General features: G+C 38.4%; 1 protein-coding gene across 1 annotated transcript; it reads right to left on the reverse strand.

The window, feature by feature from the left end:
• Nucleotides 1-460: 460 nt before the first annotated feature.
• LOC124795058 lies at nucleotides 461-2,174 on the reverse strand. The gene is given in 3 exon segments (XM_047258856.1): nucleotides 461-898; nucleotides 901-1,530; nucleotides 2,028-2,174. Coding segments are annotated over 3 exon segments (1,215 nt in total).
• Between the last annotated feature and the right edge of the window lie 16,342 nt (nucleotides 2,175-18,516).

Here is an 18,516-nt window from a genome sequence, read left to right on the forward strand (position 1 = left end):
CCATAACAGTCAGTATAGCAGTGATATATTGTTTGGGCATTCACGTTTTGGGAAATTGTCTAAAAATATTGCGTAGTACTGCACTGCACATCTACAACAACTCCAGGAAATTGTTTTTGCGCGTTCCAAACAAAGAAAAGATGCATAAAATGTGGTTGAAACAGGCTCGTATATCCCAAATATTTCTTTTCTTTTCTGAAGCACCCCTGTACTAAAGCGAACAAAACAAAACAAAAATTATTCAAATTGGTCAAGCCATTTCTTTGTTTTGGTGAGACTAACACACAACAATTGATTTTTATATATAGGAGGTAATATGTATAACGAAAAAAACACTAATTTTGAATTGGGTACCATATTTTTATTGAATTTAATATAACTGTACGCCATAAACCTATATTTTCTGTCAGTCATCTGAACACAAAACATATTACGCCTAATGAAAAACAATTATAAACGACTAAAATTTTACTTTTCTCGCTTTTCTGTCGGCAAAGTCTCTGATCAGATTAGCAAAGTCCAGGTTTTCTGCAACTTCATTTTCAATGGACAATGAGGCCAAACTGGTTAGTCTTGTTTGAGACATTGTAGACCGCAAGTACGTTTTTATCAACTTCAGTTTGGAAAAACTGCGTTCGCCGCTTGCGACAGTCACTGGTATTGTTAGCAAAATACGTAACGTTATCCAGATGTTGGGATATAACTCTTGAAGATTATGCTTTTTTATGAAGTTTAAGGCTTCAATAGGCGTTGCCTGGCTGTCTTCGAGATAGTGTTGCAGGCCTAAAATTTCGTCGCACAGCAAATTTCCATCAATATCTGACTTCATGTTGACAGTTAACTTTTCTTGTAATTTAGAACAGCATTGTATTAGTTCTTCTTTATTTTGATTTTTTTTTTAATGTCAAACAAGAAACTCCACGTCGCAGAAAATTCTTGCATCTGTTCAAATCTTTCTTTCATGGATATGTGCACGGTGTCCAACAGTGCATTGAAAAACTCTACTTTAAACTTCTTTTTTGGGTCAGTTATTTGATCATCAACAGCCTCTTCACCCGGCCTGTGTTTAATACGTCTTAATCGCATTTGTGGTTTAAATAATGGCTGCGTATCAAGATCCGAAGCCAATTCAGTTGCTGTTACAATAGCTTGTTCGAAACCTGTTTGTCTATATGTTTCCAAATAAGAGCAACATTTGTCAAGGATTCCCATAAACTCGACAAAGTTGATTGTGGGTGACTGACTTGCTTTACTCACAACGTTAATTTGAAACAGAACATCATACCATGTCACGAGAGAAACAATGAAGCTGAAGTCTTTTAATTCTCCTCCTAGTGTTGTCGCTTCGTGTGACACCGCAGCATCGCTTTGTTCAGTAGCATCGGCCAAGGAAACCAAAGCGTCATGCATTTCGCATAATTGATAACGAACCGCTTTGACGCTATCAATTCGAGCTTCCCAGCGTGTGTCACTTACATTTTTCAGGGTGTATATCTTCAAATGGTCGGTCAAAATTTTCCATCTATTTACCGATCCAGCAAATAGATTAAACATTTTTTGTAACATTCCGAACAGTGTCACGGATTTTACTGATGATTTTGCCGCATTACACAATACCAAATTATAAGTATGGCATCCACATGGCACAAAAAAAGCTAGTGGATTTAACTTCTTAATTCTGTTCTGGACGCCTTTATTTTTCCCCTTCATGTTCGCGCTGTTATCGTAGCCCTGTCCTCTGCAGTCATTAATGTTAAGGTCAAGATCACTCAATGTTTTTAAAATGCTTTCTGTGAGGCCTTCACCGCTTGTATCATCTATTTGCAGATGAAATGTTCTTTTACACTTACGCCATCCTCTGTTACGTCGGCGCATCTTAAAGTTATCGAAAGTTGTTCTTTGTGGCTTATATCTGGAGTACAGTCAGCTATGATTGCATAATACTTTGAGCCCTTTATGCGGGATACGATTGTAGACATAACGTGTGATGCCATGAGTTCTATTAATTCATTTTGTATATTTTTGCCGCAATAATGGTCAGCCAAATCACCATTCAATGCCAGTCTGACGTGCTCTTCCATGATTGGATCAAACTTTGCCAATAACTGTACAAGACCTAAGAATTTTCCATTATTTGGGGTAAATAATTTATCTGATAACCCTCTGAATGCCATATTATTTTCAGCCAAATACAAAGTAATGTGCATCAATCTTTGAAGCACATTGCTCCATCGTAAACTTTCTTTAGAAATTAGCTTTTGTTCTTCCTTGTCAATAGTTAATCCAGCTTTAAACCTGATTTCAGCTTCAGTCCATTGAGTAAATGCTTTTTTGTGGTTAGGACTATTTTCATGCAGTTTCAGAGCTTCACTTAAATGTTTCCAATTTCTGAAACCCACAATGGTAGTCAAATTAGTAGTTGACTTTAAATCAAACAGTCGACAACAAAAGCAAAAGACACTGTCGTTTGATACAGAATAAACTAGCCACCATCGTCTGATAGTTTCTTCGTTTGATAGTTTTCTTGTGTAATGAGTTGAAGAGAAATGACGCCCATTTTCATCTTTTGGAAAGTTATTTAGACATACTTGTGAGGGTCCACATATTATAATGCGATCTATATCTCTAGCATTAAGTACTTTTGGCCACATACCTACATCAGAAACATTGTATTCTTCTATTGCAAGAACGTTGATACTTTCATCGACCACAGATGTCATGTGTTGATTTTGACTTGGAGAAATATCAGAGGATTCATGCAAAGATGTACTGCGCTGGTCAATTTGATCACCTTCAATAGGTGATTGTAAATTTTTGTGTATAACTGTTCACAGTCTGAAGAAATATTTGCTGATACATGGACTTTTGATTCAATATCTGAAGTATTTGCCTTAGAATTTCCTTTAAGGTACTTATAAATATTCATGTGCTTTTTAGTTTCTTCAAGAACTTTTTCTTTTTCAGCTTTTCTTTTCCGATTTTCTGAACCAGAAAGCTTTTTTTTAATCATTTCCTTCTCTTCTGGCATGATTTAATAATTTGACAAATTATTGCTTGGACACTGCTCTATTTCGCGACCACAATATTCGATCTATAACAAATAAAGAAATTCACCTATCAGTAGACGTAACTAGAAAAAAACCTGAACTGAAAGATAAAAATGTTTTTCGCACCTACCAGAAAATTAAAATGTTGACACAGTCACGACACTCGTTTCACTCACAATTATTCAGCCACGAAAACATGACCGCTGTCTCCGACTCTTACTGACAATTACTGACATGCGGGTGCAAATCGTAGCGCTGCCAACATATGCAGTCTAACAAACATTGTGTGGCGCTGTATTATTTCAGTAAGTTAGGGGAGAATTCTCTATGAATGCAGTGCACGCATTGCATGGTCTATTAATTAATGTACATGAGTCATTAAGTCACAAATATTCGATATAAATACATTCGTATTAATTAAATCATAATGTAATGTATATTTCACAGTCTGTATTTTCTTTTATTTGGAGCGACCGGTAGTTTCTGTTTTAAACGAGAGATGGTGCGGCTGCATGGGCTCTTCCTTGTTGCGGCTCTTGAAACAAATAAGAGAGGCGCTTTGGTAGAGCCCATGCTAGCCCGCGTCAAACATGGATGGTTGCAGACAATACGAAGATTGCATTCAGCATGATTTCTCTTCTGCTACCCCGAATTCATCGCGCATTCGTGAGATTAGCGACGTATGTTGAATGAGAGTGAATAATATTTTAGTTTCGCGAAATGGGTGATTGTAAATTGTAATTTTTTTTTTTACATGCGTTTAGTACGTGGCGCCCCTTGGGCCCCGGCGCCCTGGGCGACCGCCCGAGTCACCCCACCCTAAAGCCGGCGCTGGTCACACAAGACATAAACAACATAAAACAAGAGCAAAAACAAATTTAAAAGATTTTCAGGATACATTAACACAACAGATCAGTGATTTGACAAAGAATTTTCGCGAGGAAATGAATGTAAAATCTAGACACATGGAAAAAAAGCTAAAGCAAGATGTACTTTCCAAAGTAAACAATGACATTACGGAAATAAATCAGAAATTAGACACTCTTTAACGAGCAGAATGATGCAGTAGAGCAGCAAATAAAAGCACTTAAAGACACACACACACACAAACCTGGAAGCTACTCAAGCACAGTTAACTTCCACAGTAAAGAACATCTCTACCGCAGTGAACAAACTGCACAAGGATTACGAAAATATACGTATAGCTACTGATGAACTCACTTTAAAAGTAGCATCACTTGAAATCGAATCAGTCTGTGCCAAAAAGGAAAGAGACAAAATTAGTGAAAATTTATCTGATGTAATATCATAAGCTGAAGCAGGTACTGTGGACAAAACCAGTAACGCAGCGGAAAAGGGTGAAGGAATGTAGATTAACCAATGATGTAGTTGAAAAAGTTATTCAGCCAAAGGAAAATAACATTACTGACAAAGTGAACACCAATTTGCAAGCTACAGAGCACAGGATACGCAACTACTTAACTGAAAATGATACTTGTTGTACACATAAACAAAGTGTCAGCCACAGCAAACCAAAGTAACGTATGCACACAGGTCATTGCAAACCCTACAAACAATGCCAGTAGTAATGACAGAATGCAGAGTGCAAGTTTACAGGGCATAACACCAGAATCAGTACTTACGAGAAATGTAAATAATTATGACAGCTATGTAAACACAGCACAAAGCGCAAACAGCTTGTCCACTATATTTCCTGAGGAAGGTCTATTAAGACACCGTCAATTCCTAACATTTACGAGGAAGGTAAGAAGATGAACCTTGTTGTATTTATTAGTGCTTTTCGACAAGTGTTTCCTATAAATTGGACGGAAGCGCAAAAGATCAGGTTTGTTGTTGGGTACTCGCAGGGCGATGTACTTTTGTGGGCGACCGAGGTAGCTGAGCCTTGTGCCACATATTTCCAATTTGAACGAGCATTTGTTGACAAATAACTGGTCAGAAGCCATACGGGAGATACTTAGGCGAGAGTTTTTTAATCCCGTCCCTTTTAATAGCAAATAGGGTAGCTTGCGAGGGTATTTTGAGAAGTATCTCACTAAAACACGTTATTTGACGATTTCTGTTTCTCATGTTGATGTCTTAAAAATTTTAAAAAGTCGTTTGCCATCACACATTCGTGAAAAATTAATTACTACAGCCGAACACGACACAGAATATTTTCTATCCATTTTGGATTCAATCGATCTAATATATGAGGAGAAAGTAATAACAAATAGAGCGTCAGACAGCCAAACACCACAACAACATAACTCAAATGGTCAATAAAAAAGGTAAACGTGAACATACAAGGCTGGTACGCGCAACTGCAAGGATACATTAACTGTGGTAATGGGTACGGGAAAGGAAATAGCGGGAACAAGAGATTTAAACAAAACTTTCCATATAACAGGAACGATTACCATCCACAAGCTAATTTCAATCCCTCCTCTCAAAACTATGCACCGCGTGTAAATAAAAACAGTCAGCCATACCAAAGTCCTGCGCGAGGCAGCAACAATACCTTGCCGCACACCGTACCGCAGGCAACTTTTGCCCACCAAAATCACAATACGGCAACATTCCACAACAGCCATATGAACACACGAGAAAGTATGGAGCGAACTGTAAATGATACACGCTGGGGAAACAATCACACAGTTCAACCGACAGAAATTGTCCTGCGTACGGAAGTAGATCAGACTGCACTGCAGGAAAACCTGAGTCGGTCCCAGTTGAGCCCCATACTATAGACCTTATAAGCGATGGGGTCAAATCAAATTTTCAAACATGTTTCGTACGATTCGATGACTGTCTGAACACGATTCAGAAATCCGAACGTTATTGATGCAAAGTAATACACAAAAATCAGACTACAAAGAGTTTTGTAAACAGATGGAAATAATACAGCACCAAGACAATAGGTGGTAAAAGATAATACAAAATCTCAATCAGAATACACAACGATAAGGTAAGTAAATGGTATCAGTTATAAACCATTGGCGTGTATGCCTTGCAGAGGAATACATCGACGAATTTATCAAACACACGCACGAAGTATGGGGACACTACTGAGTAACAAAATATACAGACAAGATTTCCCAATTTTGTTACTTTCCTAATTTACGGCGACGTGTTTCGCAAATATTAAAAAAGTGTGCTATTTACCAAAGAACAAAACCATCCAACATGTCAAAGTTTACAGAACTACACCCCATACTAACCACAGCTCTGCTGGAAATGGCTTCTCTGGATATCACAGGGCCATATCGTAGAGCAAAAGGTGGTGTCAAATACATATAGCTCTTTATGAATACAGCCAGTAGCATCATAAGGAGAATTGAAGATGATTATTTACGAAGAGTAGGGAAACCCATAGCAAAGTTAACAGCCAATGCAGTCTGTTTCGTAGGAAGAATATGGAAACAATTCATGAATACACAAGGCATTAGACACATATTGGTAAGTTTTATCGACCCAGAACCAAATCCTGTGGAGAGGGTGTTTAAAGAATTCAATAGATTTATAAGGACATACGCTCATAATAAGCATTCACGATGGATTGAATACGTGACTCCATTTAACCAAATAGCAAACCATCTTCCCCACTCTTCCGCAGGTTTCACTCCTAATGAACTTATGTTTAAGACAAAGCAAACTGACGGATGGGAATCACCCATACCAAAATTACCTACTAAAGATTTCACTTTACATGATAAAATCGAACGAGCAGTAATTATGCTGGAGAATAGAGCAGAATACAGAAAGAGAATATACAACAAAAAGTTCAAAAGAGTTACAAACTTTTTGAAGGGCAACGAGTCCTCTTGAGAACACATCCCAAATCAACAAAGATCGGTAAGCTGAACTCAGGGCAATATATTATTGCAAAAATACATTATCCTGGAACTTATAGGTTGGTATATGAAAGAACAGGGAAAGACATAGGTCTCCAGCCTCACAAAGACTTAAAGGCTTTTCACGAGTAGTGACACAGTATCACAGCAGTTTTTTTGTCATAAAATATAAGTAATGTTATAGTTTTTATTATTATTATAATGATTGTTCCCCTTTAGGAGAGCAATTGAACTGGAATTCATAATTCTATCTTCGGGCGTTTTTCTTCTTTGCTTCACAAAACTCTTCATCCCCTCAGAATGTTTCTTCTTCCGTTCTTCTGTTAATTTATTTTACCAGGTGAGCGTGATGTTTTTTCCTCAAATATCACATTTGCAATCTCATTATGGCACTTAGTGTGGTCTTCGAGATTTTTATGTAGATCTGCTGCAGATCCCTCTGGACCCCTCTCAGCTATTCTATGCCGCATTTACTCTTTGTTATAATATTGAAAAGTTTCCTTGCTGTGTTTGGGATCTTCCATCCTGTAGAGATGTGTATAAAATAGTATTATAAGTAAATGTCATAGTTTTATAAGTAAAAATTTTTATTATGTGTATTTTTAAATGAAATGTGTATAAACTCAAGTAATTTTATTGCTTTGTAAGCAAAGACAAACATTTGACTAGAAGGATGTGTAAAAACACAGCTTCAAGCGAAGCGAAATGCAAATTGGAGCAGCGTACGGCTCAGCTGTATGTGCTGAACAATGCATGGTTACGTCAGTACTAGGGAAGAGACATTGACCTTGCGCAAGCGCAACAGGCTAACTCGCAGCACAACCAAATAGAAAGGCGAAGCTACACAAGTATCAAGCCCAATTTCAAAATAAATAATAACACGTAACAACTATATTTGCTATCAGGGAACGAAAGAATGTAATATTTCATTTATATCAACATGGGAAGTTGCGTCAATACTAAGATACATACATTGTAACTAGAAATAAAGGAAATCATTAGTACGCAACATACAGGACGTGTTAGCTAACAAAAATATAAGATACCATAGGAGATGTCACAGTAACTTCCTTTGCAGTAAATGAATAAAAGGAATACAAATGCAAGTAAATAAATATAAACAAATAAGAATGAAATATGAAAAACGTCTGCGAACGAATGTGATGAACGAGTATATGAGTGGCCTATGATCTACGAAACACAATTAGTTTTCAAGTTAGTAATAAGTTTTTTACATTGTAGCCACCAGTGCATCGACACGGCGCAGAAGAAGAGATTTACGATGGGCGTTACAGGTACCAAATGAAAAAACGGGCAGCACCTCAAAGAAATGATTTAGTTATTAGTATGTCTATGTGTATATTTTGGTCATCACACAATTGAAGAATAAGAATACACATCATCGCAGCGCAACTACAAAACATTTACCCATACCTACTGACTACAAAATGCACACAAACACAGAGACATGTGTCCTCAAATAAAACTAATCAATTCATATCGCGTCACATGCTAATATAAACGACGACATTTCCACATAATCGTAAAGAGGTAAGCATGAGGTAATACAAACAGTTTTGCATTATGAACACAAAGCCACACATAAACAATTATAAGCAACACAATGGTATATAGTACATGAATCGTTAATATGTTTTGTTTCCATGAAAAAGGAATTCCCTGATAAATGATTTAAGAAAGGACGAATAGCATTTTCTTGGTAATCCATAAACCAGTAGAACAGTATTCCTTATTCCCTCCCCAACGCAGGAGGCGGCGCCAAAGCCTAGTTAAGCCAGCGTCGCTTAATATAGAATCAATTTGTTTAATTAGTTATATTTTTTATATATTGAGATAGTAACTGTTCTCGAAAGAACAGATACCATTGATGACAGTGCAGCTTCTCTAGAATAAATGATTAATTGAAAGCCTCAGCTGCTGACAGGTGTTGTTGGCATACCTTGATGAGGACAGCTGAAAATGTGTGCCCCAACCAGGACTCGAACCCGGGATCTCCTGCTTACATGACAGATGCTCTATCCATCTGAGCCATCGAGGACACAGATGAATAGCGCGACTACAGGGACTTCCCACATTCCCAACTGTCCACAATCAACATACGTAATGTTCCTAATAGATACTTAGCCCATCTAGTAGTTACTCACGCCAACTTCAGTTGATGATTCCCGTAAGAGTTTGGGCAACCTGTGCGCACTGGCACAGATGAAGGTCAATGGCCGGGTAGCAATTTAACTTTATATGAAGACAGTAACTGTTCTCGAAAGAACAGATACCATTGATCACCGTGCAGCTTCTCTAGAATAAACGATAATTAATTGAAACCCTCAGCTGCAGACAGGTGTTGTTGACATACCTTGATGGGGACAGCTGAAAATATGTGTCCCCACTGGGACTCGAACCCAGGTTTTTTTATATACTCCTGGCGTTCTGAGTCCAACATCATCTTTCACAGGCCACATTAGCTGTCGAATTTTAGCCGGTGCCCTAAATACCATATCAATTTTGTACTTGTATAGAAGCTGGCTACTCTTTCCTGTTACTGAGCTGCAGCGCAGCAAGAAGGCAAGCTTCTTCGTGCCCTTCTGGGAGGTCTTCTGCTTATGTTTCTTTGGCAAGATGGCTTGCGACATCTGGTGGTTATTGTAGCCGTTTTCTTTGAGGACTTTCCATATGTGGCACAGTTTCTTCACAAACCCACCACACAGACCGATATCTGCAGGCTACCAGCTATCACCACCCTTCGCTGAAAATTTCTCTTCTGAGGATATTGGTACATCGAGCAGAAGCCGTTTCAGATGCTGGAAGCCTTCCAAAGAAACTGAGCCACTTACAGAAAGTCTTCAAAGAAAACGGCTACAAAACCCACAGACTTCGCAAGCCATCTTGCCAAAGAAACATAAGCAGAAGACCTCCAAGAAGGGCACAAAGAAGCTTGCCTACTTGCCACTCTGTGGCTCAATAACAGGAAAGATTAGCGGTTTCCAAACAGGCATAAAATCGATACGTTTTTTTTGGCACTGGCTAAAATTCGACAACTAATGAGGCCTGTGAAAGACGGTATTGGTCTGAGAACGCCAGAAGTATACAAAATACGGTGTGGATATGGACATTTCTGTATCAGACTGACTGCACGTGCCATTGAACAGCGCCATGTGGAACACGAGAGGTGTTTTCGGCTACAGTATCCTGATAAATCAGTGGTGGCGGAACGTGCTTTAGAAAACGGACACCATATGGCATTTGCAGAGACATCTGTTATTATGCAGACTACTAGTTTTTGGGACAGTATTATAAAAGATGCGATCGAGTTAAAAATTTCTGGCAACACCCTCAATGAAGACGGCGCCTTGCGGCTAAGCACAGCTTGGAACCTGGCCATAGAAAAGTTGAAGCAGGGACGGTAAGCGCGCAATAAAAACAATACCCATGTATGGCGCTGGAGCGAGCACCAGTGATGTCGCTGAAGACATACTGGCTACACAAGAATGGCAGTAGCAACCATTTGACAGTCACCACTTGACAATGCCCGAGGAGAACATGGTCAAAAGCTTGTGGATTTCAATCACAGGACGCGGCTGGAAGCCCGATAAAATTGTGTCATGAACTGGTTTTGTTCGATGTGTAGCGAACAGAAATTAACATTACTATAAAGGTAAACAGCGTCTTTTTTCATAAGATCTTCTCGTCTGCTATTCACTTGCTATTTACTGCTCCAAAAACGCAAGATTAATCATTAATACACATGTAGTTTGTAAGCGAAATCTGATGATATAATTTAGTGACATGATGGTACATATCTCTCACAATCCTTAGGAAAGCAAAAAAACCATTTGGTGTCTTCTTCTTGTTGTTACTGAAAATTATTGCCCTACAGACGCTCCCGTTTGTAGAAACCATTGTACAAACCAAACTAAACAACTACTATTCGCTTGGAGCGCTGCTGGAGCAGTAGGGAACAAAATTGAGGCAAAATGTAGCTACTGTTACGTTAGACTGTGGTACAATCAAGCTGAACATTTTGTGGCGTGCCAAAATTTGCGTCCCTTAAGTTGCGCCTCTGAAATCTGGGAGTTCACACATGCAACTGCACTGCAACTGCGATATGCCATTAGCTCTGGCGACACTTTTGTTCCGTGTGTGAATCTGGCTTAGAAAAAGAAAGGCATTTTGCAAGATAAACGTTGAATGCTGATATTGGGGCGAAATCGCTATCCACACCACGTCGTCCCAGCTCTAACGAAGCGACCAGTGAAAAATCCGAACTGGAAGACAAATCGGAAAGTGATATGTTTCACCCACCTGCAAATAACACAGTTGATTTTTGTTTAGAATCTATACTCTAATAACTCTATTGCACTACTGCTTCTTTGAAAATTTGCCTACTTATGTGTGAAAAACGTTTCCTTTGAAAATTGCATTTATTTGCAATGATTGTACTTATTTGTGAAAATTGTGTTTAGTGTTTCTTTTCGTATGGCTGTTTTAAGTAGTGAAATCAGATAAACTACAGGGTGGCGCACGAAATGTGTTACCAATTGTTTCTTTCACAATTTACGACGCACATTAGATATCCCGCTGAGATCTCTACAACAGTACCAGCAGAGCTTGGAAAAACAAATGAGTTACGAAATGACGTGTAATTCACGATACTGCGACTAGGAGACTAGTAAGCGGCAATGGCTGACAATGGAAGACTGACGACACAGCAACGATCGGCAATTGTGTTACTTTTTCATGAAACGAAAAGCCTTTTGTGACTCAGAGGCGTTTTCGACAACAGTTTAACACACGACAAGTCCCTTGCAATGAGACCATCCACAGGTTGTACCATAAATTTGTACAGGAAGGAACAGTATTGGAATCGAAGCGACCTCGGCCTAAGCCTGTTTGTTCGCCAGAGAATATTGAAGTGGTACGAGTTGTTGTACAGACAAGTCACGGGAAATCGTGTAGAAAGGCAGCAGTGCAACTGGGAATATCCAAACGCTCCGTTCAAGGCATTCTTAAAAGTGACCTCCATATTTACCCATACCAGATGACCTGTGCACAGAAGCTCACTGAAGAACACCTGCAGCAGAGACTACTGTTTGCTCAGTGGGCGGAGGATAGGGAAGAAACTCTCAACAACGTTTGGTTTTCAGACAACGCGCATTTTCATTTAGACAGTGTGGTTAACAAACAAAATGTATGCTTTTGGGCCACTGAAAACCCACAAGTGCTTCATGAACGACAACATTATGCTCCGAGGATTAAAGCGTGGGTAGCAATTTCCAGTCACAGACTTATTGGACCCTTTTTCTTTGAGAAACTGTGAACAGCGAGCGTTATTTGAGCATGCTTCGCAATAGCTTCATTCCACAGCTTCTTGCTGCAGCCTCGCCCTTCAACACGCAGTGGTTCATGCAAGATGGAGCAAGGCCACATACCGCAAACACTGTGTTGAAGTTTTTACGCGAACATTTCGACATGCGGATCATTTCACTCAGGTTTCCAGGTCGCTTCAATGACGGACAATGTTGGCCCCCCAATAGTCTAGACCTCAATCCATGTGACTTTTTTCTTTGGGGTACCTAAGGGAAAGGATTTTCCCTAAACGTCCACGTGATTTAATGGAGCTCAGAAGACTTATTCTTCAAGCTTTCAGTGAAATTACGGAAGACATGTGCCGTAGGGTAATCGCTAACTTCAGTGTTCGTTTGAATGAAGTTAGGAAACGAAATGGTGGGCATATTGAGCATGCCCTGAGTTAGAACAAATCTCCACGGACGGCTCTTCATTGTAGTATATGTTCCTTTGAGATTGTATTGACAATATAGTTTATATTAAAAAAAAACAAAATGGTAACACATTTCATGTGCCACCCTTTATGTGTGTATGAAATGAGATGTGAAGCTTCTAGAATAGTTTCAACCACGAATGTTGAATGTCAGTTCAGTGGTACAAACAAGCCCAGTACCATGAATGCCAACAGACAGGTACCAAATAAACTATCTGAAGTGCAATTATTTACATAGTGGAAACGCATATATGGAAAATTGGTATTTTTCTTAGTAATAGAAAGGGTGTACACACACTGCATATTGTAAATTGATACATTTTTTGTACCAGACATTTTTACATTTTGATTGACATGTTTCATTAAAAAGTTATTCTGTTACGAAATTCAGGCTTTAGTGACGTAAACCGTACCTCCTGAAGTCCCTCAAACTAGGCCCCTTATTTTTTCATGTTTAAACTCTTCCTGTATTAGTGCAAACTCTTATTCCCTTTGAATTCTCTTGTTGATTGCGAGAGGGTAATAGGGAGGGTTGATGAAAGAAAGTGGAATCTGTCTAAAATGACTAAAGCTATTGATGTAGTTCAAAATCAGGTTAGCTGGAAGAAGGCCAGTGAACTCTTATGAGTGTGTCAGGCATGAAGTACAGTACACATGAGGAAGCAGCAAAAACAAAATGAGACAGACCTACACTTTTAGGTAAAGATCTTGAAGAAGAGATGGTTTAGTGTCATCTTGTTATGGAAGCTTCTTTCTTCGTGCTTACTAGCAATATCTTGTGAAGAATGGCTATACAACTGTCAGAAAGTTCAATGCCCTTTCAAAGACGAAAGTGCTAGGAAATTGGGAGGTATTAAACGACACAAAACCAAACTGTGAAAAATAAATCTCTTAGGAACATCCTATGGCAGGGCTCTTGAGTTCAGCAAACAAAACACACAAGAATTCCACAACTTTCTGGAAGATGTTATATTATACCTACTCTGAAAATAGATTATGATTTCTCCGATTTAATACTATATTCTAATTTAGTTAAGTGTTATTCTGATTATTTGTGCATGGCATCCGATTTTGGCAGCTATTTTTGGAACTCGCTAAGCATATATTCTATAAAAGTATTTTTGATAATAACTTTTATTTTATTTCCTATTACTAAACTGTAAATGGTCCAAATATTATAAAGTAAATATTATACGCTTTTAAAACACAATTTAACTATTTTCCATTTTTTAAAAATAAAAGTCGAAATGGAGCCTCTTTTAGGCACTTTGCAAATATCATTGCTGCTTGTTCACTTTTAGCAGTTTAAGCTGTATTCCCAATTTGCTGCTTAGCCACACCCAAGCAAATCGGGAGATAGTCGGAAAACAACATAAAATATTTGTAACAATTATGAATACAAATATCATTGCTAGTCTCAGAATCCATCACAAATGTGAAGATGTGACCTTAGACACAGTAATATGATACTTCGAAGTACACGTCTAAATGGAACATTGGATACGAAGGAATAAAGTTATGGTTCATGTTTAGATCTCTTGATAACCTTTTTCGTCAGTGTGTGTTATTTGATTTTAATGATAAGACATTCCTATCAAGAGTAACATGTTTGTGATAAATTTTCAATACATCACAAACAACTTTAGCAAGAAAACGATATAAACCTGCACTTTTCAATTGGCCTTCCAGTTCTGACGTTTCGCCAGCCATGTGGTTAGAGATGGCATGACATACAGGAGATATTGCAAAACCCTGTGTTGTGTCCATTCTGGCAATACTGGGATCCTGTTATTACAATTTAAAAGCTTTTGTTGGTGCTATTGAGTATGTAATATTCCACAGTTTATCTCAATACCTTCAAATACAGTTTGATATTTGAAGGTAGTTTAGATAATTATTTTTGTTCCAGATCAATTTTAGTACAACTTTATACCCTTCAGAAATTTACTTGCTGTAATGGTGTTTACTTATGAAGTTTAATATCATCACTTTCCAACATAACCTCAAATATTCTTGAACGACAGACATACATTACTAGTCTGGCAAAGACATAGCTTTTACCAACGCCACCTGGGAATAAGGCCGCATCTGTAGTCTTGTGACAGGGTGTGTGGCCAGCCAATGTCATCAGCCATTGCCTCAGCTAGTGCTAAAACCTAATACCATTTTCGCCACTTTGTAGCTGAGAATCCAACATGTTAATGCAATTTTATGGGCAGAGAAAAACAATTTTGCAGACAATTAAAGAAATAAGACACAGCTGCATGGTACATCAGTTTGTTAGTTGTCAAGTGCTACACACGAAAATTATTTCCTATAAACAGCAATTGAGAAAATTTTAAAGAAGGGCTATTTCTCGAAGCTTTTTGCCCTGTAGCCTCCTACATATACAAACGCTTAACATTATTTCGGTGTTTAGGAGTAAAAGTCATTTACTGTATGGACTGCTAGGTAGTAGCCATGGGCGAGGTGTAGGCCCTCAGTTACAGTGAAGTTTGGGGCAGTGTACCAGGCTACCAGTATCTTCAAGACAAATGCAGGGCTGACATGATAAAGGACTTAGGGTCTTTACGTAAGGACTTTAGAAAAGAGGACCATGCAGTGACAGTGTGTGGGGCGGGAAAGAGTTTGGACAGGGATGGGGCATATGACATAGGTGGTGACCTGGACAAGATAGCATCCCTGCCGGCCACGGGAACTGTCGGCAGATAGGGTTTCATTAGGCATTGTCTACACCTACACCGGACTGGGAAGGGAAGATTGGTACAGCTGATTCATAAAAGTATAGGAGGTGTATCTCAGGCCACATATGGTCAAATACCTGTTGTCATAGGTAGGGAAAGTAGGTCTTTGTAGGATAAATCCAGACAACAGGTTCCCCTGCCTAAAGATTATCTCCAGCATTTCAAAAAATACTGAAACAATCACTCAGAAGACAGATTTTAACACTTCAAATATCAAACACATCAGATGTCACAAGGAAAACAAACCATTGGAAAGAGTAACATGGGGCATTTCACAGACTTGACAATCCTCCATAAAAATATGCAATCTATAAAAAGTTGATCTCCAATCTTTGGATTGCACAGTAGTTTGTGTTACTGAGCACTGGTGTAGAGACACAGAAATATAACATGTAGTATTATAATTGCATGAAAGGACAAGCTCTTACTGCAGAACTACTTCAAGGGGTGGAGGATCATGCATTTATATCAGGAAAGGAACACAGTTCAAATCAAGACATGGCCTCAGTACAGTAAGTGAAGACAAACACTTTGAAATATCAGCTATTAAATTAACAGGACTTGATATCACCAAGAAAATAATCATTTTGAGTGTGTATAGATCTCCCAGTGGTAGTGTGGACACTTTTTTCAATGAAGTAACAGAAGTTCTAGATAAAGTGGTAGTGTTTTGAGAATTTCTGCGTAAATTCTAGAACCACTAAGGCTTCTACCATCTTGGACACACAATATTTTAGATATGAGTGTGAGAGAGCACCTACTGTGCATCACATGTCTGTGTGTGCAGGTTTAAATTCAGTCATAGGAAGAATGTAGACATGGCAGTCGAATGGCACCGACAAGAACCTGTCGGGCAGTCCATGGATGTTTAGTGAGTGTGTATGAGAGAACAATGGAGTATTTATGTAACTCTGTGATAATCTTGTCAGTGGCTATTTTTAATGAAAAAAGAACTCTTAAAAAACTCTTACTCCAGCCTTGCTAGAAGCAAGACGTATTTCATGAATCCTGTGATATGACTCTTTTGTGAATGTAATTAGATTTGTTTCTGACATGAGGCGATACGAGTGACTTACAAGAAGTCAAACGCTTATGTGAGAAGGGAGAAGTTTGTTCTGTATGAAGTTTAAATACATCGTTAGCTAATGCAAAGTAACCTTCGAGTATCTACTTACTTCACAAGTAGAGGGAGAATTTTAAATATTCCTAGCATCACTCTTTGGAGAAGTTTAAAGAGATTCCAGAAGCCAGCGAAGAAGATCGGCTGCAGACAACAAGTAAGTCATCTTGTAAAAGGAGTGAAAGTTAGTATATCTTCTTCACACTTAAATCGTCATCCAAAGCGTTAGAAAGTCACAAGTACAAAGGTCAACATAATTCTGTGTGTGGACATTAACATCAACACTAACATCATAAATGAAACCAGCAGCACCCTCACAAATATCCTTCAAAGTTTTGGCATGTCCCTATTCTCAATAGTGCAACAAGGGTTACTACAAAGACTACATAAGTAATTGACCATGTGGTCACAAATATGGTCAGGGAAAACTGCGATTTAGCCGCTAAAGATCTTGAACTATCAGACCAACTCTGTCAAATAACAACAGTAAAATCAGGCATCAAATCATTCCCTAAACTACATGCCTACAAAGACATGTATCAGAAATCAAAATAAAAGATTTTTCAAAAGAACTAGCAAAAAAGCTGGGATGAAGTGTATAAATGAAACTAACTTGCATATGAAATTCTCTAAATTCTCCACATTATTTAACCTGAACTTTGAAAAAGTATTTCCAAAAGTATGCCTGTCTGTATCAATTCTCACAAAAACGGATGGATGACAGCAGGTATTAAGAAGTCCTCTCAAACACTTAAATACCTCAGTTCCATGAAAAAGGGTCGCAATAATCCAGAATTTTTAAGGTGCTGACTGCTGCAAAAAGGTCATTTAATGACAAAATAATATATAATGCAGAGAATAAAAGAAAAGCTGTCTGGGATGTTATAAAAAGGAAATGGGGAGAGGCAAACAAATGCGGAATAACGTACTACTAAGGGAGGGGGATAGTTACTACATGATCCACAACACTTAGCAAACTATGTAAACGAGCATTTTTCAACTATTGCAGACAAAATTTCCCCAAACCAAATATAACTCGTGTAAATAATGTTGCACTATATACAATAATGTTACTTCCAACCACAGAGAATGAAGTCAATAAAACTGTTCAAAAACTAAACAATAAAAAGTCAGTAGGTTTAGATGAGGTATCAAAGTGTGTGCTGAAACAATGCATGGGGATTATACAAGGACCCTTAACAAATATAATAAATGAATCCATCAAATAGGGGCATTTCCAGAGCAGTTAAAACAGGCAAGAGTTGCACCTTTGCTTAAGAAAGTTAATGCAGAGGACATAGAAAATTACCGGCCCATTTCCCTGCTGTCGCCATTCTCAAAAATAATAAAAGCAATTATGAAAGACAGATTAATGAAGTTGTTGTTGTTGTGGTCTTCAGTCCTAAGACTGGTTTGATGCAGCTCTTCATGCTACTCTATCCTGTGCAAACTTCTTCACCTCCCAGTACTGTACTTACTGCAAACTACATTCTTCTGAATCTGCTTAGTGTGTTCATCTCTTGGTCTCCCATTACGATTTTTACCCTCCATGCTGCCCTCCAATGCTAAATTTGTGATCCATTGATGTCTCAGAATATGTCCTACCAACTGATCAGTTCTTCTTGTCAAGTTGTGGCACAAACTCCTCTTCTCCGCAATTCTGTTCAGTACCTCCTCATTAGTTACGTGATCTACCCATCTAATCTTCAGCATTCTTCCATAGCACCACATTTCGAAAGCTTGTATTCTCTTCTTGTCCAAACTATTTATCGTCCATGTTTCACTTCCATACATGGCTACACTCCATACAAATACATTCAGAAAGGACTTCCTGACATTCAAATCTATACTCAGAGTTAACAAATTTGTGTTCTTCAGAAACGCTTTCCTTGCCATTGCCAGTCTACATTTTATATCCTCTCTACTTTGACCATCATCAGTTATTTTGCTCCCT

The sequence above is a fragment of the Schistocerca piceifrons genome, chromosome 4 (assembly GCF_021461385.2).
Source record: "Schistocerca piceifrons isolate TAMUIC-IGC-003096 chromosome 4, iqSchPice1.1, whole genome shotgun sequence".
In the NCBI taxonomy this organism is placed as follows: domain Eukaryota; kingdom Metazoa; phylum Arthropoda; class Insecta; order Orthoptera; family Acrididae; genus Schistocerca; species Schistocerca piceifrons.